Source organism: Panthera onca, chromosome A2 (genome assembly GCF_046562875.1).
Source record: "Panthera onca isolate mPanOnc1 chromosome A2, mPanOnc1 haplotype 2, whole genome shotgun sequence".
Taxonomy (NCBI): domain Eukaryota; kingdom Metazoa; phylum Chordata; class Mammalia; order Carnivora; family Felidae; genus Panthera; species Panthera onca.
The window spans coordinates 107,441,733-107,462,847 of NC_138340.1; the positions used below are offsets into that span (position 1 = coordinate 107,441,733).

General features: G+C 35.9%; 1 protein-coding gene across 12 annotated transcripts in view; it reads right to left on the bottom strand.

Moving 5' to 3' along the window:
• The window catches only part of DGKB (diacylglycerol kinase beta), a 725,288-nt gene that overhangs the window by 425,601 nt on the left and 278,572 nt on the right, over window positions 1–21,115 (bottom strand). For all 12 annotated transcript variants that reach the window (XM_060632583.3, XM_060632585.3, XM_060632581.3 and 9 more), the window contains 2 exons: window positions 14,041–14,126; window positions 11,827–11,916 (listed from right to left, as the gene is read on the bottom strand). In XM_060632583.3, coding sequence (XP_060488566.1) covers window positions 11,827–11,916; window positions 14,041–14,126 — 176 coding nt within the window. The remainder of the gene's footprint in view (window positions 1–11,826; window positions 11,917–14,040; window positions 14,127–21,115) is intronic.

Below are 21,115 nucleotides of genomic sequence, written 5' to 3' on the forward strand. Positions count from 1 at the left end.
AAAATAAATAAGTGTAATTATGGTGTATTTGTTGAATTAACTATTAGAAGGTAAGACAGACAGAAACTAGGAATGCCTATTTCAGCACCTACCATTACATTTTTCTTACACAGGTAAAATAATTATGTACTAATTAATACATACAGCAAAGAGTACAACAAACAATGATTAGACACATAGAAACATTAGAAGTATCACATATTATTTTCATAGATGTTACATCATATTTTTGCAGTAAAATTCAAAAACTTTGAATATATATAATAATTTGCATGCAATTGTACTCAGACATTTGGCAGGCTCCCACAATGTGCAGATTATAATAAGAGCCAACTATCTCTGGTTAGTCTTCCTCACGATGGGGACTTTAAGGAATATTCCCAAGCAGCTGCAAAAACTCCTTTTGTTTCGGGGAACTTCCCTATCTTCTCTGGCCCAACATGGACTGCCCATTTCTGCTTGTTGGTGAAAAAAAAAAAAAAAAAAATCCACATCTGCTCATCTAGTCAAGCTGACTGGTTTTAGGACCAGGAGACCTCTTTTTGTCTGCCCTCTGGGCTTTTATCTGCCTCTGGACTTCTTACCAAAGCTCATCCCTTCAGCCTTGCCCTCCCTCTTCCTGTTTCCGCACCACCTTGGGTGCCGCCTAGAAACTGGTTCCTATACCATCCCCAGGGCCTCAGGCACCACCGGCTCCTCCTCCCACCCTCTGGTCAAGGGGCAGCAAGTAGCCACTCACTTCAGATTTCCCCTCAGGTGCCCCAGGGAAAAAGTAACAATGGGGAACAAATTAATTGACTTTTAAGTAGGCACAGATGGAACATATTTGGTATTTAAACAAATTTAAGTTTGTTGGTTTCATTAAGATACGCACATCTTTAGGGTCATCAGCATTAAATATATAAAAATTTGTCTACTTAGGTTTACTAAAGGTCAAATAAGCTCATGCTATCTCTGTTGCAATTTGTTTCAAAATGTTCTTGGGTGATTGTTAAGATGGCTTTCAGGGTCTTTGATACCCTGAACCTTTGAAGTTTTGCTTGGATGATAAACTGGGTTAAATTCACTGGACATTTAGGACTTTTCTAAATCAGGTGGAATGCTAAAGCAGTGCTAACTAAACATAGGTTTATGCTTTTTACTTTTTTTTTTTTATTGTTTATTTATTTTTGAGAGAGAGAGACAGAGCATGAGCAGGGAGCATCTGAGAGAGAGGGAGACACAGATTCTGGTGCAGGCTCCCAGCTCTGAGCTGTCAGTACAGACGTGGGGCTCAAAGCCACAAACCGCCAGATCATTGACCTGAGCCAAAGTCAGACATCCAATCAACTGAGCCACCCAGGTGCCCCTATGCTTTTGACTTATAGCAGAAAAACTAACGATATTTGGGTCTGTTGGAAAACATGCTTTGTGCCTAATTGATTCATAAGTTTCCCATCTAAGGAATTCTGATGTAACAATTCACAATTGGTTACTGCTTAGCTTTCACTGGAGACTAAGGTTTCTAACCATTAAAATTCTGCTTAATGTAGTTAACACTGGTACAAATAAGGAAATAAGGAAGCAAGGAAATAAGTAAAAGCAAATATGTTTGTAGAAAAGTAGATGTTTAAGTTATAAGGAAAGGAAATACATTTTTGTTGACAGTAAAAAAAAAAAAAAAAAAAAAAAAGGAATTTTGTCCTAAACAAGACTGGTAGTTTGAAGAGAAATGGCTTGGGACAAAATCTGAATGCAAAGGAAAATTGTAGAAGGTTCGTGCAGGGAAATCTTTGGAAAGGAATTTTATGTGTGGTCAGGGAGACTAAGATTAAAATGAACAGATTTTAAAAGTACCCTGGTATAAGATTAAAATTCCCCCTCCTTTGAGCCAAAGACTGGGAAAATGGTGGCAATACCCTCGTTGCTGGCCTCCAAATACTCTACATTTGTGTTTCTGCAAGGCAGATGAATATGGCCTGTGCCATATGAGGGATGGATGGATGGCTATGATATATAGAGGGTTTTTATTGAGATACATGGGAGCCATTTTGCTACACTTAACCCAGTGTCTGCCAATGTGCAACAACCTCGATATTGTAAAATGGATACCCACATGGCTGGAATGTATTTATGTGGGCAATGCTGGAAAAGGCAGGGGAATAGACCTCAATTTTGACGCTTTTAGCCCCCCTCAATGGCCAATTTTATCCTTACAAAAAAGGTTTTTCACCAGCCTTTTGACATGTATTTGTAAAGAGGAACAGTTTTTATTATGATCAATACATAAATTACTGTACAGCCAAAAATAAAATTAGCACATCCTCTACATCCAGGGAAGTCTTGCTTAGTCACAGCTGATACCCCCAAAGTCCCACAGGTGGGAAATGGAGGGGTGTGAGGAATCAGGAAGACAAGGTCGTTCTTGGAGGTAGGGTCAAGTGCGGGTAAAAGCGACTACTGCCAGCACCTCACAAGACTGACAGGGCTTTTGGCTGCCAGTTGCATAGCCAGGCTAAGTACAGTGGTTAGGAGATAAGGTTTCTTCTGGCCAGAAATAGGAAATTGAGATAAGGGATGCCTATTCCTCCTTTTTCCTGTAGAAATTGGAATTCTATAGGCAATTGGTAATTCCCCAACCAAGGCCAATCCTCCTTTTGGATGCATTATCACAAATTGGGATAATTTTGATCCACATACCCTGAAAGAAAAGCGACTCGTTTTCTTTTGCACCAAGTCTTGGCCCCAGTACAAATTAGAGGAGGAAAACAGGTCACCAGAGGAAAATACCAATTATGATACTATCCTCCAATTGGACTGTTTTACAAATGTGAGGAGGAATTGAGGAGAAGTCCCCTATGTTCAGTGTTTTGAGGGCCTTAAGAGAGAATTGAGTTATGTACAAGGTCCATTCTGGCCTGTTGGCAATGCTTTCCAAGAGTTCATAAGAACCTTTGCCTGTACCCAAAGCAGACCTAGAAAAGGAGAAAGGGAAGTCTTCCATCTCAGCCTCTTCCTCCTCAGGTCCTCGATCTGTACATTCAGACTTAAAAACATACACTTCTGCTCCCTTCTGCCCATGTTATCCAGGCCCTCCCCATAATGCAACAGGCATATTTCCCCTACAAGAAGCTCAAGTGCTGGAAGGGAGGACACAAGGAGGCACCACTGTGATAAGATTACAAGTACTTTTTTCATTACAAGATTTAAGACAGATAAAAGGAGACCTAGGTAAATTTTCTGATGATCCAGATAGACATATAGGGGCTTTTTAGAATATTCTGGAAAGATATAATGCTTTTGCTGATTCAGACTCTTAATGAGACAGAGAAACATAGGGTTCTGGCAGCAGCTGAGAGATATGGGGACTCATAAAGCAACTCATTAATTATCATGGGACTAGAGGTCCTATAGGGAACCAGAAAGGACCCAGGCAGTCCTGCTCCAAGATCCTAATTGGGACTATGACCATCTCATTGAGGAATGGATGGCCTTTGTTTTTGGAAAAATTAATGAGGTCCCAAGTTAAACCTTTAAATTATGCTAAATTAGCCACTATTACGCAAAAACAAGATGAAAACCTGGTGGCCTTCCTGGAAAGGTTGAGGTTAAATATATGGGTATCTCCCTGACACCCCCCAAAGCTGCGAGGATCCTAAAGGACAAATTTGTCACTCAACCAGCCTCAGATATTTGGAGAAAGCTGCAAAAAGTTGGCTGTTGGCCTGGAAGGGACCCTGGAGGAGTTCTTTGGAGCTGTCAAATGGGTACATTACAACTGAGATCATGAGGAGAGTAAGGAACAGAAAAGGAGGCTTAAGAAAAAATCTGAGGCCTTGGTTGTGGCTTTCCACACTATGTCACACTGGATTTCCCTAGGTCCGGAACCAAGTGCCATTTACTTGTCCATTCCGGGCACTGGGAGTCTGAATGCCTTCAGGGACCTCTGTCTATGAGGGCTTGAATAACCAATGTCCCTGAAAGAGAGTGATATAGTCCAACGCTCTTTAAAATGGCTCCACAAAACCAACTAGCTATCGTAAACCCAAAGCCTCTGGTAACTCTGGATATACAAGGTAAACCAGTTGATTTCCTTCCTGACACTGGAACCATCTTTTCTGTCTTCCTTTCCACTCCCGGCCAACTATCTGAACACTGCATAATGATGAGAGGCATCTCTGAAAAATTTTTCTCTCAGCTACCAGGGTGCATATGCGAGACTTGATTTTTTCATATTCTATTTTTTTTAATGTTTATCTATTTTGAAGGAGAAAGAGTGTGTGAGCAGGGGAGAGGCAGAGAGAGAGGGAGACAGAATCTGAAGTGGGCTCCAGGCTCTGAGCTGTCAGTACAGAGCCTGATGCAGGGCTCGAAATCACAAATTGTGAGATCATGACCTGAGCTGAAGTTGGACACCCAACTAACTGAGCCACCCAGGCATCCTAAATTTTTTCATATTCTTTTTTGATAATGCCAGAGAGCTCCACTCCCTTGCTAGAAAGAGATATTATGACCAAATTAGGGAGCTATAGTGCTATAGTGCTATAGTGCTATAGAGCTATAGTGCTACTAGCTCCAGGATAGATACAAAATTGCCTAAACTAACAGCAATCTGGATATCAAAGAACAATCTTTCCTTGAGGTAAATTTAAATACCCCTCATGGAGTTGTTCCTATGGAAACTGGATAGCCAGAAGAAGATCTGAGGATTGAGAACCATAAACTAGTTCAGGTACTTAATTATTCTAACTAATGATATCACAGGATCCAAATAAGTATGGAGGAAGGAAGAAAACTACAGTCAAATTGGTTTAAAAAATGACCAGACATGTGAGGAATTTCTTGGATGGCTACAATGGGTCTTTCCTTCCTATGGTTAGGCCTCCTCCTTAAGAGGCATTGCATTTTGCCAAGAAGCATAAAATACCTAGGAATAAATCTAACCAAAGATGTAAAAGATCTGTATGCTGAAAACTATAGAAAGCTTATGAAGGTAATTGACGAAGATATAAAGAAATGGAAAGACATTCCCTGCTCATGGATTGGAAGAATAAATACTGTCAAAATGTCAATACTACCCAAAGCTATCTACACATTCAATGCAATCCCAATCAAAATTGCACCAGCATTCTTCTCGAAACTAGAACAAGCAATCCTAAAATTCATATGGAACCACAAAAGGCCCCGAATAGCCAAAGTAATTTTGAAGAAGAAGACCAAAGCAGGAGGCATCACAATCCCAGACTTTAGCCTCTACTACAAAGCTGTCATCATCAAGACAGCATGGTATTGGCACAAAAACAGACACATAGACCAATGGAATAGAATAGAAACCCCAGAACGAGACCCACAAACGTATGGCCAACTCATCTTTGACAAAGCAGGAAAGAACATCCAATGGAAAAAAGACAGTCTCTTTAACAAATGGTGCTGGGAGAACTGGACGGCAACATGCAGAAGGTTGAAACTAGACCACTTTCTCACACCATTCACAAAAATAAACTCAAAATGGATAAAGGACCTGAATGTGAGACAGGAAACCATCAAAACCTTAGAGGAGAAAGCAGGAAAAGACCTCTCTGACCTCAGCCGTAGCAATCTCTTACTCGGCACATCCCCAAAGGCAAGGGAATTAAAAGCAAAAGTGAATTACTGGGACCTTATGAAGATTAAACGCTTCTGCACAGCAAAGGAAACAACCAACAAAACTAAAAGGCAACCAACAGAATGGGAAAAGATATTTGCAAATGATATATCGGACAAAGGGCTAGTATCCAAAATCTATAAAGAGCTCACCAAACTCCACACCCGAAAAACAAATAACCCAGTGAAGAAATGGGCAGAAAACATGAATAGACACTTCTCTAAAGAAGACATCTGGATGGCCAACAGGCACATGAAAAGATGTTCAACGTCGCTCCTTATCAGGGAAATACAAATCAAAACCACACTCAGATATCACCTCACACTAGTCAGAGTGGCCAAAATGAACAAATCAGGAGACTATAGATGCTGGAGAGGATGTGGAGAAACGGGAACCCTCTTGCACTGTTGGTGGGAATGCAAATTGGTGCAGCCGCTCTGGAAAGCAGTGTGGAGGTTCCTCAGAAAATTAAAAATAGACCTACCCTATGACCCAGCAATAGCACTGCTAGGAATTTATCCAAGGGATACAGGAGTACTGATGCATAGGGGCACCTGTACCCCAATGTTTATAGCGGCACTCTCAACAATAGCCAAATTATGGAAAGAGCCTAAATGTCCATCAACTGATGAATGGATAAAGAAATTGTGGTTTATATACACAATGGAATACTACGTGGCAATGAGAAAGAATGAAATATGGCCTTTTGTAGCAACGTGGATGGAACTGGAGAGTGTGATGCTAAGTGAAATAAGCCATACAGAGAAAGACAGATACCATATGGTTTCACTCTTATGTGGATCCTGAGAAACTTAACAGAAACCCATGGGGGAGGGGAAGGAAAAAAAAAAAAAAGAGGTTAGAGTGGGAGAGAGCCAAAGCATAAGAGACTGTTAAAAACTGAGAACAAACTGAGGGTTGATGGGGGGTGGGAGGGAGGGGAGGGTGGGTGATGGGTACTGAGGAGGGCACCTTTTGGGATGAGCACTAGGTGTTGTATGGAAACCAATTTGACAATAAATTTCATATATTGAAAAAAAATAAAAAAAATAAAAGGGAGTATAGTCAAATCCTGATACACACACACACACACACACACACACACACACAAACACACACACACAAAAGAGGCATTGCATTTTGGAATATTAATGCTTGTTGGCCTAACATTCTCTTTGTATGTCATTTGTAGAAGTTGTTGCACATGCCAGAAAATAAGACATCCAAGAAAATTTTGCTAGTCCAGATTTTCCAAACACCTGCCCACTATATCGGACCATGGATCGACCTCTAAACTTGCCCTGACTAATGTTCTCCTGTCATTGCCCCTGCTCAGCAGGAAGCAGTTAAGATCAGGCTTTGTCCCAGTTCCTAATGGCAGTTAGGAATCATGTGTTCAGAGGGTGGGAATATGATAGGAAAAGGATAGGATTCAGTAGGCAGAGGGAAAGATTAGGACCTGAGGTCCCTGAGTGGGAAAAAACACATATTTTTTAACAAGGCTGGGAGGGTCTGACCATAGCAAACCCCCTCAGGCTTAAGGTCTCTCTTTTGAATACAACAGACACCACCTACTCCCCCTTAAGTTCCCCTTAGGAATTTGACAAAAGACCTGGCAGACTTGAACACAAAACCTATGACCCACAAGGAGTGGTGTGGCCTTAGACTACCCCTCATACAATGGAAGTGAACTAATCAGGAATGGACCCAGCACCTAGAGTTATCCAGCTAGTAAGGTAGAACCTGAGAAGGAACAAGGGGGAAGGGGAGGGAGGGCTAATCAGAACCTTATAAAACAAAGCCCTTTGCCTATAGTCACTTTCGAGTGTCCCCTCTCTGTAAAAAGATCTTTCATACTATTCTTCCTTTCTCATCTTATACTCTAAAAAAGTTTTGTCTGCTGCTAAAAAAAAATATTTAAACTTACATAAATTTCATATTTTTAATAGTTCTGCCCTCATTCTTAATGTTGAATGTCTCCTAAATTTTTAATTTCTTATAAAGATAATAAATATTATCCCGCAAATGAATTTTATATATTTTCACAGTTGAACTGAATAAAAAAGTTAAGTATCTTCACCTATTGTTCAAATTCTACTCATTTGAAAATAAATATGATGGTTTTCAGGTGTAAATCAATTTACATATACTAATGTAATATAGTATGGTACAATATAGCATGGAAGTATAGTACAATATATATAATATAAATATATAATATAATATAATATAATATAATATAATATAATATAATATAATATATAATATATTTTGTATTACATATATTCAGCAGATACATGGATAAATAATAATGCTTTAAATAAAATATTAAGCTTGTCCTCAGCTACATCTCAGGTTAACAGCAGCATGGTTCAATATAATGCTAGAAAAATGTAGGAAGAGCAACTGACCAGGAGAGAACAAAGTAGAAATGGATTTAGTGAAATTTAACTATTAGAGCTAGATTCTAGTAGTGTTGTTCACCTTAAAATCTTTACCATTGGTTATTTTCTCAAAGTTTTTATGGATAAGTATGAATAAGTCTAATGCCAATCAACCTTCTAGCCAAATAAAAATGGAAAGAGACAGGCAGTAAATCTATTTTGAGAATCACAACATCTGCAGTTGAGAGCTAATTTTCAAAGGTGAAGAATTCCAAATTATAGTCCCCAATTTAACAAGTGTCTACACCCTACTTGTTTCTGTTTATCTATGAACAAGCTTGTTAAATAATGATGTGTAACTATAAACAGGATTCCAAAACTCAAGAAGGTCATACTTTTTTTTTAAAAAATACTTATCAAAATCACTAAATATATAAGTAAAAGCCTATTTCTAGAAAAGAATGATGTTATTTTGCTTCCATTATTTTGATTTAAAACGTATAATCCCTCTAGGCTAAGAAACAAAATAAAAGCATAATTAATATTTATTTTCCATTTAATGATGCAATATTATGACCAAATGTATCTGAAAAGCCACAGGGGTGACTGGGGGGCTGTTGGTTGTCTGACTTTTGATTTTGGCTGAGATCATGATCCCACGGTCATGGAATCGAGCCCCGCATCAGACTCTATGCTGACAGCACTGAGCCAGTTTGAGATTCTCTCTCTCCTTCACACTCTGTCCCTCACACTTTCTGTCTCTCTCTCAAAATAAATAAATAAAACTTTTTTAAATTTAAAAAAAATAGTCATAGAAATTTTTATAAAGGAAAGTCACATAAAGGAAAGCAATAACATATATTTGTAAGTGTGTGCCCCGTCTAAAACTCTCTTATCCCCTCACTCTCACGAAACATTTTCCCTGCCATAATCTTAAATTTTTGTTAGACTAATTATTGCCAGAAAAACTGCAAAGAGAATGTAAACTAAGTATTTTCAAATGCCCTAGGACCTCCTACATTCTTCCAGTGTTACATTTTCCCAAATATATTCTTATCAAACAATAAGCTTAAAGTCAACATATTACAGTGACCAAAAGTTAACCAATAATTAACCAAGTGATTATTTTCTTTCCCAAATGCTAAGCATGATGATAATTACTACAACTACCTAAAGTACTCAGAACAAACATTAGGCAAACAATTTGATAGCTTGGTATCAGAACCCACAAGGCAGACACTACCATTTTTTCAAATCTGATGAGGAATCGGCAGTATGCAGTTGTTAAGCAACTTACTTGCTCGAAGTTAGCTACACACCTGGTGAGAAATAATCACACTTCAGAGCACGTTGCTTTACCAAATGGTATCTCTATTTTCCTAATCACTCCACTTAGGCATCTTGCTGTTTCCCTTAATACCTTGCCTTCCACAAAGCTCCTATCCACTCCACTGGCAGGTTCTATCAGTCCTTCCCTGAAAACACAACTCCAGTTTGTCTACTTGTCTTCATTTGCTTTATCATCACCCTGGCCCAGTCCTTTTATTCTCTAATTATGAAAACAAGTACAAGTACTTATACTTATAGTACAAGTTCTTATTTGGAAAATAAGGCTTTATCATTTGGAAATAATGCTTTATCATCACCCTGGCCCAGTCCTTTTATTCTCTAATTATGAAAACAAGTACAAGTACTTGTACTTATAGTACAAGTTCTTATTTGGAAAACTGTGATTGTCTACATTTTCACAATTTCTTCTTAAGTTTATGTTATAACCCTCAATTAACCTATTTTTGAAAACATAAATGTCATTGTGTTACGCTGCTTTTGAAACTCTTTCCAAGTTTCACTTTGTGCTTCAAATTCAATCTAATAAAATTCTTAACAAGACCACCAAGCCCCAGCATTATTTTGGCTCTTGATTATCTCTCCAATCTCCCCCACTCCATTGCTATCCACTATCTCTCGACTGATTCAAGAGTCACATCAGCCTTCCTTCAGCCCTTACAGTTTAGGAGGCTAATTCTCCTTCCCTATATTTTAAATCCAGTTTAAATGTTACTTCCTCAGAGAGGTGTTCCTGACCGTCTAGCTGGATACTTTCCCCCCATTATTCTCTAAATATGTTTGAGTCTTTCAGAGCTTTGACATATACTCCATATATTCCGTATCTACAATTCATGTGTCTTTGACCACTGATAATAATACTTAAAATTGTTTCATAAGAAAATCATTAGAAAATGTTCCAAATGTAACTTCTATTTGATTTTGAGATTGAAGGCATTTATAAGTTTGGAATCTAAACAAAATCATTAATTTTCAAACATCAAAAATATTTTTTGAAAGAATACACAAGAAGCCACATGTGTGATTCTCTTCCTTTTAATCAATACGCATGTGTAAGTGCTGGCAAACACTAGCATCTTATAAGTAATGGTTCATTCTATCTGTCTGTTGGTCTGTAGATTCTATGAGATTTAACTCAGTGTTTCATGATATCCTTTTACTAAATTATATCCCTAATGAAACTTACAAATATATAATATACCGAGTTTTTAACTTAGTCTCCAATTCTGACATATACATATACATATACATATACATATACACATACATAATATACACCTGACTTAGAGTTTACCAGTAGGCCAAATACTCACAGAACAATTGTTCTCAAATTTTTATGGTAAATCAGAGTCACTTGTGGAGTTTGTTTAAAAAGAAAATCATCTGCCTAGGTCACCCCCAGAGATTTCCATTCAGCATATTTGGGGTGAGGTCAGGCCACTGTATTTTTAACAAGCTACGCAAGGGCTTTTTGATTCACATTGTTTTAGCAGACACTTTTTAAACTTTTCTAAGTGAATTTAGAAGATAAAATTAGATTTAAATTCTGGCTTTTTTAGCAAAATCTGGTTTTATTTTCTTTCTCATCTTCAGGTAAGTAGAGCCTATTAATGATACTTCAAATTATTTTAAGACCTTTTGAAATATTCCCCCCTTATCCTATTTCATACACAATATTCCACTTTGAATTCCTTGAGTGTATCAAGTCCCTTTCTCCTTCTGGGTCTCTGAAATTGAGATTCTTTCTTGCCTATAAAGTCTACCCTCAGTTCTATATGGCTATCATTATCCACCAGTTAGGGTTCTCCCTATGTTATCTTTTCATTTCCTCCATGAGGCCTTTTGTTCTGTTGGTTATAGGTGTGCTTGTTAGTAGGAAGTCTCAAAATTTACATATGACTTTACATGCTGCTGGAATTCAAGGCCCCTTTGAAGGTAGATCTTGTTTTCTATTACTAACGTTGTATCCCAAGTACAGAACACACTGCCTGGTATAAAGCGGGTCTCAAAAAGTAAGTATTACTTAATGTATTCATTCCCGGACAAATCATTCATTAGCCTTTCAATTTTTTTTCCTTTGTTTGTGATTTTGCTACACAACTCAGAGATCAAAAATCTGAACATTACTTTAAAGTTAACCCATGCTTATCTCATTTCTTAAGTTAGAAACCCCAAACCAATCAGGCTTAGAAACTTGCCATGCCCCATAAAGTGTATAATTGGTATCATATTAAAGCCCAGCACTCACAGTCTAGCGATTGGTCCATTATTTGTTCCCTTACCCTAAATTATTGTTCAAAACTAGATACTGTGTCTCTCATAGCAATTATATTTACTAACTTCACATGGCAGTTATCACATATAAAAAATGATGGGCTTAGGTGTTTTTGTTTTTTTTTTTTTTTTGAGGGGGGGGATGTTCTACACTGTATTTCTGTTTTTTAAGATTTTCATTATTGTGTTATGTTTTACCTCCTCCCCATCGCAGGCATCTTGCTAAGTCATTGCCGGTCCCAAGAGGCAGAATAGCAACTGGAGGATGCTTGACAACATTAGCCTTTTCTGTGGAATAGAAAAATTAAGATAAAATAAAATTTTCATCACAGATGGAAAAACAGTAAATAAGACAGCTTGGCATGAGGCTTCCCACTAGGTACTTACAAGCAGGAAAAGTGATGTTTTATAGCTATATACAATTATAAATTAAGATTAATTTGTGTGTATTTATAGCACTTTATGAAACACAAACAAATACCATAATTTACAAAGTGGTGGGAATTTTCGGGACTTATGCCCGAATAAAGCCTTTTAAAATTTTAACTCAGTTAAAAATTATGGTGGGTTTGATTTAACATCATTGAAATTCTCAAGGATTCAGGTATATGCATCATAGGAATATACTAGACGGCTATCATCAGAGTGGAGGTGAGCATTCCTGTAAAAAGTCCTTTTGCACACCAACTCTAGGTATGTTTCACTTTAAGGAATAAAATGTTTCAAAAAATCAAACTCTAGAAGCTAGTAAAATGTTAAAAGTGTTTCACTGTGTTGTTCCTACCCATGGTGCTGCTTTGGGTCAGAGCAAACAACATAAGAACTGGGTAATTCTGAGATCAGCAGGGTTCTTTGAGATTAAGGTTTACAGAACATAGTGCTTTGGGTTCAGAACAGTAAAGATCTCTGCCATCAAAATTCCACATAGTTTTGTGTAAACCATCATATGCCTTTGATGACTCTCACAAACATATATTACTTTTCTTTATTTTTTCTACCTGCTCAGCCCTCAAAGTGAGTATGCATCTGTGTGAAGAATGTGGAGACAACAGATTATTTAGGGATGGATATGCCCCAGTGTAGTCAGTGAGGCTTAGATTTGGGAGGCTAACACAAACTCACAATATCGTACTGTTTTCACTAACATTCTTACAAGATCTCCGGCTCTATTCAAGCAGCTCTAATTTCTGCAGTTTGTTTCTGATTTTCTCTTTAGATAATGCACATTATCCTATTTACATCTTTTATTGAAAGGCCCAAGAACACAGTTTTCAGTGTTTCTTAAAAAAAAAATGGACTAAAGTCATAAGATGTTTACCAAAAGTGTATTGACAACATGCATTCACTTTTAATTTGAATACTTTTGTGTGTATGAAAAGATAGAATATTTTCACCTGCATTAACTAAATCAAAGTTTGCTTCAATTTACATAGACAGCAAAACTTCTTTTGAACCAACTATTTCCCTTTGGTGAAGGGCCCGTTTTTAACAAAGAATTGTTCAATGTAGTAGCTGAAATGAGAACTAAAGAAATGGATATTTGTTTGGCATTTATCTCCTGTTAAAGGCCGGTGCATGATCATTTTACTGACTTGTAATGAGTTGTGACATCTGTCTCTGAAAAACTAGATAATTTTTCTCAACCATCAAGCTTTTGTGATACATGTCTGCTTTTGATCCTCAGTCATGTATCTGCTTTGTTTGCTTATTTTAAAAAAAATGTTTTAAAAGTTTAAATAGAGAAGCAATATAAAATAAGGTTAGGCGTGAGCTCGAATCCTAGGTCTATCAATTCACAGCTCTTAAAACGTTGTTCTAATTATTTAACTTCTCCATATATTAAAGCCTCTCTCTATAAAATGGGATTATCAATACTATGTCAAAAAGTTGTGAGAATGAGGATGGATGGGGTAAAAATATTAGCACAAGGTCTATGAGATAGTTCATGATAAATAAAAAATAGCTATGTTAATAATAATGATTGATGCATGTGATATGAATGTAAACAGAGGGTAAGGTTTCGAGGCTCCATGCTTCAATGAAATAAGTACATCTATTTGGCACACATTATCACAAATGCTAAGATGCTCTTTGGCTCCCTCTTCGGGGCAAAGAAAGAAATGGAATTTGTAAAGCCTGATTTGAAAATAGCTCTGAGGATTTAGGAAATTCCAAGAGAAATGGATTTAAAAAAGAAGGATTTCTATATAGAAATTGCAAATTATTTTACCAATTAAAATTTCTAAATGTAGAAAATACATTAAGCCAGTAAATAACGTGCAACATGCCAGATGTCCGATTATACCACCGTAGCACTCAAAGATATCAATGCATTAAATAACATAAATAAAATATAAAGAATTTTTGGTTGCCAGTCTCACCCCAGCGACATTAAATATGTGTCTTCATTACCTATGCAGTCCAAAATCCATCCCACGGTTCCATCTCCACCACAGGCTAACACTCTGAAATCAGGAACATCACGGAAAAAGTTTAACCTGAAAAATAAGCATGTAATGGCACATGATTGATACTTTAAAATTAGGACTTGTAAAGTTTTGTATTCTTAGCATTTTGTCTAATGACAGACATTTTTAGTTTATGAAAACTGTCAGATAACATCAATGATCTTATTGAAAAATATTCAATAACTATCTAGAATAAAATTCTAAAATAAAAGAACATCTCGATTTAAACATATTTTAATTATATATTCTAGATTCATCAACTCTTAAGTTTACAAAAACAAAACTAAGACATTATAATTTTTATTAAAATATCCTATCATATTTGATCTGCAACTCACAAATAATCCAAAGTGACATTGTAGTATTTAATTCAATAATTTTCATTAATCAAAAATGCTCTTTTGAATCATTATATAAATATAACTATTATGCCAGCAAATATATTTTTGAGAGTTTTCAGCCTTTCCACCACTGGAAGAAATTGATCACATTGCTTTTGGGGTTCTGTTTCCTTTGACTTAGAATTTGCAAATAGAGGCTTCCCCTCGGCTATTGACGACCCTCTGTGTTTGCTACTAGGAACACTCAAGCCGAATTGCTGGGTGGGCTGCAATACATGACCATAGCTGCTGTTGCTAATGCAAAGAGCATCTGCTTGTTAAAGAAACCCACCTTGGGGAAAGCTAAAAAGGCAGGTATCGCAGGCAGTTATACAATTGTATATGCCTATTTTCTTGCAACAAAAATAAATAAATAAATAACTGAAACAAGACAGAAATATGTGGAATGTGTCTGTTTATCTCCCTTACCCAGGGGTAACCAACTGGTAGTAATATAATATTCAATCCTCCAGGAAATTTTTCTATATATTTACATATGTGACTGTACACATATGAGCATTATTATTCACATATTTTTAACGTGAATGGAATTATGCTATACATCCTGTTAATGTATTTGTGTCCATTTTTTATTTAAAAATGTGCAAGAGATCCTGCCATGTCAGCTCATATAGGGTTGCATCATGATTTATAATAAGTGAATGCATTATATAAGGTATACACTCCATGATCGAAGAAACCATTTCCCTTCATGTACTTTTAAACTATTTCTAGTGTTTCACTAATACAAAAAATAGGTATTATACTTAATACTATTTGAAGTACGTTTATGAGAACATGTGCATGTTTTGGAAGGCTAATCTTCTAGAAGAGAAATGTTCCAGTATACCATCATATTACTCTCTGAACAGCTCCCGCTATGAAAGATGTGAATATCGATTTCCTTCAACTTCAAAACACTGTAGGTAAACAACTTGAGGATATTTCTTCAGTAATAGTGAAAAATAGAATTATGCTATTATTGTCAAATCCCTGCTTGCTAGTGGATTGAGCATATTTCTGTAGGTTTACACGTGTGTGATCTCTTCTGTGGACTGCATCTTCAAACCCTCGTCATCTTTTCCACTGAGTCGTCTTTTATTATTGTCTTATGAACTCTACATATTATGAATGCTGTGTCTCATTCAAATTAGCATTATTACAAAAACAGTTTGTTAAAGTAATACAAACAGTGCGTAAATATAATAGAAATGTATAAAAATTTACTAAAACCCCACCATCGGATAATTAGAGCCATTAATATTTAGAACATGAAACTTCCAAGTATTTTCTTAGGTACTTTATTGTGGATATAATGTTAGACATGTTGCAATATTTTCTTAGAGACTATTTCCCATTTGTTTGCTCATATTATGTATGGCATAATATTATGCATAATTTAAGCACCTGTGTACTAATTGCCCACCCCAAGGGAAGAACATTCCTAATAACTTACATAGACCTCTGTGGTCTTTCTCTCTTCCTCATACACAAAGGTGAGCACTATTCTGAATTCTTAGTCATTATGTGCATGCCATAGACAACATATTGTTCGCTTTTTGCTTTTTCCACGTAGCATTATTACTAAGATTCATTCATGTGATAGCTGAAGTTATCTCCATGTATAGTTGAAATTACTCAATTTCTATTGGTAAATATCATTTAGGTGAATGTGTCTTTTGAAATCCACGTCGGTGGACATTTGGATTGGCTCATTTATGTTCTTACAAAAACTGTATTGGACATATTCCTAGGTTTCGTGGGCAGTTGCTACTTTCAGAGTAGGATATACTTATATGCAACTCTAGTTTCCCAAAGAAGTCTTACCAGTGCATGCATCCATTCACAGTATAGATAAAATTTGGCTGAACCCACTCTAACACTTACAATGTCACACTTCTTAATTTCATGCGTTTCCTCTTTTGTGAAATGGTTATTCATGACTTTTGTTTCTTTACTCCCTTGTCTCTTGTTGATTTGTAAAAAAAAAGTCTTTAATTGTTCTTAATTTTAATGCTTTTTCTGCAACTATCTTCTATAAGTTGTTTTTTTTTTTTTTACTTTAATGTGTATTTTAATACACAAGATTTTAATGCATTCAAATTCATCAATCTTTTCATAAGTGGTTAGCCCTTTGGCCTATATTGTGTAACAAAAGCTTGCTTACTTGGAGGTCTGAAGATAATTCATATATAATCTTTTTTAAAATTTCAGTTTTGCTTTTGACGATTCTTTGTGGTGGTACGAGGTAGGGATCCCTTTATTCACTTCCTGTTCTCTCCCTTTCTCCCTCCCTCCATCCTCTCTTTCTTTTTGTTTCTTTCTTTCTCCCTTCCTTCCCTCTATCTTTCCTTGTGGCTCTTGTGCACCAATTTTTCTCTCTTCTTTGTTCTTTTTATTTATTGAATAATTCCACTTCCTAGCTCCACCATAAATCAGATTTCTATACATGAGTACATTTCTTTTTGAACTGTTTTATTTTATTCATAAATTTGTCCATCCCTCAACCAGTACCACATTAATTCCTTAAGTAATTTTATAATAAGTCTGTATCTCATACAGTGTAAAGAATCTAGGCTATTATCCCTTCTTTGCTTTTCTATATACATTTTAAAGTTAACTTATCCTATTCCACACACACAAAATAACAAACAAAACCAATTATGATTTTGAACAAAGTAACATTCAGCCTATAGATCAATTTTGGGAGAATTAAAGTTTGTATAATGTAGTGAAGTTTCCTCATCCACGATACAGCATGTTTGATTCATTTTAGATATTGCTTAGTGTTCTTCAATAAAGCTTTTAATTTTCTGCTTCCAGGTCTTGCATATGTGTTATTAGGTTTATTCTTGGTTGTTTTATAGTTTGTGTTGGTATACTAAATATTACTAAAATAGTTTATTATTGATGTTTTGTTGCGGGTATAAGAAAATATATTTGACTTTTATATTTTGATCTTGCAAAGAGCCACATTACTCGTGTGGTTTCTATTGCCCATATTTTGTAGATTCACTTGGATTTCTATGTAAATAATTGTATGATATGCTGATAATAATGGTACTATTAGTGATCTCCAATTTTTCTAATTGTTATTTCTTTTCATGCTGTCCAGAGCTCTAATATATCGCTGAACTGGGATATTCATAGAGAACACCCATAATTTTTTCCTAAATTTAAGTCGAATATTTCTGTATTTTCCCCCACTTAATATGATGTTTTTGTACAGATTTTCTTATTTTCTTCTTTTTTGAATGACACCTTTTATAAGGTTCATAAAATTTCCTTCTATTCCTGTTATAGTAGGGTTTTTTTATTATGAGTAAATGTTTAAATTTTTTCTGCATCTTTTGAGATATTGATATGGTTGATCTCATTTAATCAGTAATGTAGGAATACACATTTAGATATTTTTGCATTATTAAAATACCCTTACAGTACTTTACATACCCAAATTGGATATTGTTTATTACTATTTTGTAGAGAACTGGATTTAGTTTGCTAATATTTTCCTTAGACATTTTGAATCTATATTGATCAAAACAGACTTACTATTTTTCTTCCTCCTACCCTCTCTGTCTAATTTTTGTCAAAATTATTCATAACTCATAAAATTAATTCTAGAATATGCCTTCATTTTCATTTTTTTGGAAGCATCTGTACAATTTTTGGAAGGTAGCACTTGCATATAAACTATCCAATTTCTGGTGAGTCTTTATCTCTTTCTTTTTTTATATAATTTTTTCAATTCCTTTAATAATTATTGAACAAAATTTCTATTTTTAATACTCCCTAAATCAGTTTTTGCCATAATATATCCTATTAATTTGTTTATCTCCTAAATTTTCAAACATTGACTCACTGAAGCATAGAAAAGTTTTTCAAAATATGCTGGCAGATGAAAAGTTTACCGTAGAGCTAATTGTTTCTGGTGAAAGCCTAACCGTCCATTTGACTCACCATTGTTCTTCTACTCCATGATGATGTTTCATCTGTTATTCATTCTTGTTTCTTTTAAAATTGTCATCATTGGTTCTTCAGCAGCATCCTACCCCCAAACATAAACCCCATGTGACTGTCAGACCAGCTTACTCTCTGTAAATAGATTGCTAAATGGATTGAAAAATTGACCTCTCTATCTCAGCTTCTTATTCCACTCAATCCATGCTGTTTTCCCTAGAGATTCACTCATTCCTTATTTCATTCATTCACTGAATAGTGGCCTTGGAAAATTATTTAATCATTCTGAGCCTCAGTTTCCTTTTCTTTAAAATGAAGTTAATAACATTTGCTTCATTGGGCTGTCTTAAGAAACAAACAATATGTATATGTAAATTACATTGTACTATCCACGGGTTATTACTGATTCAATCATTTTCCCTTCATTAAAAGTAGTATATATGTTTTATAGGTCAGAGTGTCATGCCTTTATTTCCACTCCTCCCTCTCCCTCAGTGTTCTGGTAAAATCACAGGGAGAACTTACTACCAAGCAAACCTGGATGGACAATGAGAAGTTTTCCTACCTCCAATCTGAAACTGTGGCCAGTGAACTACTGGGAGGCCTACTTATGGCATTACGGCCAGAACATGCAGAGAAAAACAGGTCTGAGTGAGAACAAATAAATCCAAGAGACTTGGCAAGAACCAAACTGCATGGCCCTGCATGGGCACTAACTTTTTACTCATTAAGCTGTAAAGGCCAGCAGATATGAGGATCCCACTTCACATGACATCCTAACCATAAGAAGGATGAGGGAATAAGGAGTGTTTGCAAAAATGCGTGTTTGTGGAAACTTTAGTGCTGTGTACTATACTTTCACCTACCAATTTCAGAGGTCCACTTGCAGAATTAATACATATTAATATTTCTCAATCAAGTAATCATGTGTGGCTCCGGAATTTATTTAGGTTACGTTTATGGAAATGTACTGAAATTAAAACTTAAGGTGATTTATGAAGTGGATTAATAATTGCTGAGTTTCCAGGGTTGGTCATCAGTGCTCTCCTAGGACAGTTACTATTCAGCTGCAATAGCTACATGTGAAGGAGATCTAATATTAATGTATAGCTTTAGTAGCTCTGTGTCGGCTGCTTTCCTACCACATTTACTCAATAGCCAACACTACAGCACACACTGTAAAAAAGGGTGGTGAGATCTTCAAGCTTAATACCACTAAAAGTAAATCAAGATATTGCATCTAAGATTTAGAAGTCTACTTTCCATTGCTAAGAAGTGTTAGGATAAAACTGACAAAGAAGATTGAGGAAGTTTTAATAGTTACCTGACAATAATATTTAAAACGCACACAAGGAAAACTTTTTTTAAAAAGAGAAAAGAAAAGCTATAGTATGGATTCCATAATCTTGGAAAATATATGTGTATAGCTATTAAACAATGCATATATTATAAAATTATATTCTTTGATATTTACAAGAAATCAGTATGAGATTCATAAATATTGTCGGAATAATAATGCAGGATGAGCTCTCGTTAGTAAATACTATTCATATTTCTTAGCATTAAAGAAACACAAGGTTGAAGGATCCAAAATGACTTTGTTATATGTCCTCAACTCTTCCTTTTCCTCTTCTTTGCTCAGAAAAAATGTATCAAGAGCTTGCCTTAAGAAAGGTCTGCATTTTGATTTAGGCATTTTGAGCCAGAAACAAGCATACTTATCTCTTATTATTTAGCTCAATTCATAGTCATACCTTCAGGTACACAGTTAAATATTACTCTTATGGTTATAAGATTAAATGGCTTCACAATGGCCTCACTAAAATCAGATTGAATCTTCTGATTTGTGATGTTGCTATTGTTTTTGAAACCATATTGCTAGTCTAGAAAAATAATGTTTGATATCTTCCACTTCATTTCCTAACACCCAGACCGCATCTATACATACCTTGGTATCACTGGATACTATTATTGCTGCCGCAGTCACATTGGAAAACCTATGCATGAAGCAATTGTGTTCCCCAAAGTCTCCTCTCTACGGTATATTGCCAATTAACAAAATATATTCCATGGCACCTGGGTGGCTCAGTCGGTTCAGCATCCTACCTCTGCTCAGGTCATGATCTCATAGTTTGTGAATTCAAGCCCCGCATTGTGCTCTACTGACAGCTGGGATCCTGGAGCCTGCTTCGGGTTCTGTGTCTCCTTCTCTCTCTGTCCCTCCCCTACTCATGGTCTGTCTCACTCTGTCTCTCAAAAATAAGTAAACGTTAAAAAATTTTGTCTACAAAATACATTCTTATATAGTGTCCTTTTCTGTGGATCTTGAAAATGTCAGCTTCAAAGTGATTACCCATCAACTGTAATATGCCTCCCCCATCATTTCAGCTTAAAGTAAAACTACTTATAACCATGTCCTGCCATCTCATATCTTATGTATTCTCTTTTACTAAGAAAATATAAAGGTTAGGTAAACTAGCAAATGCACCTGTTTTAACAAATTTGGCTAGTCTTTCAAGGATACTGTATGAAAGATGGATTTATACTGTTTTGGCAAGAGGGCATTTCATGTAGATAAGTGGGATAGTCATACAAAATGTAACTTGAACTCCTCATGATGAACCCAGTATAAATGCTGTTATCACCACAGCTAGAAATAACTTCCAGAGTATTGGAGAA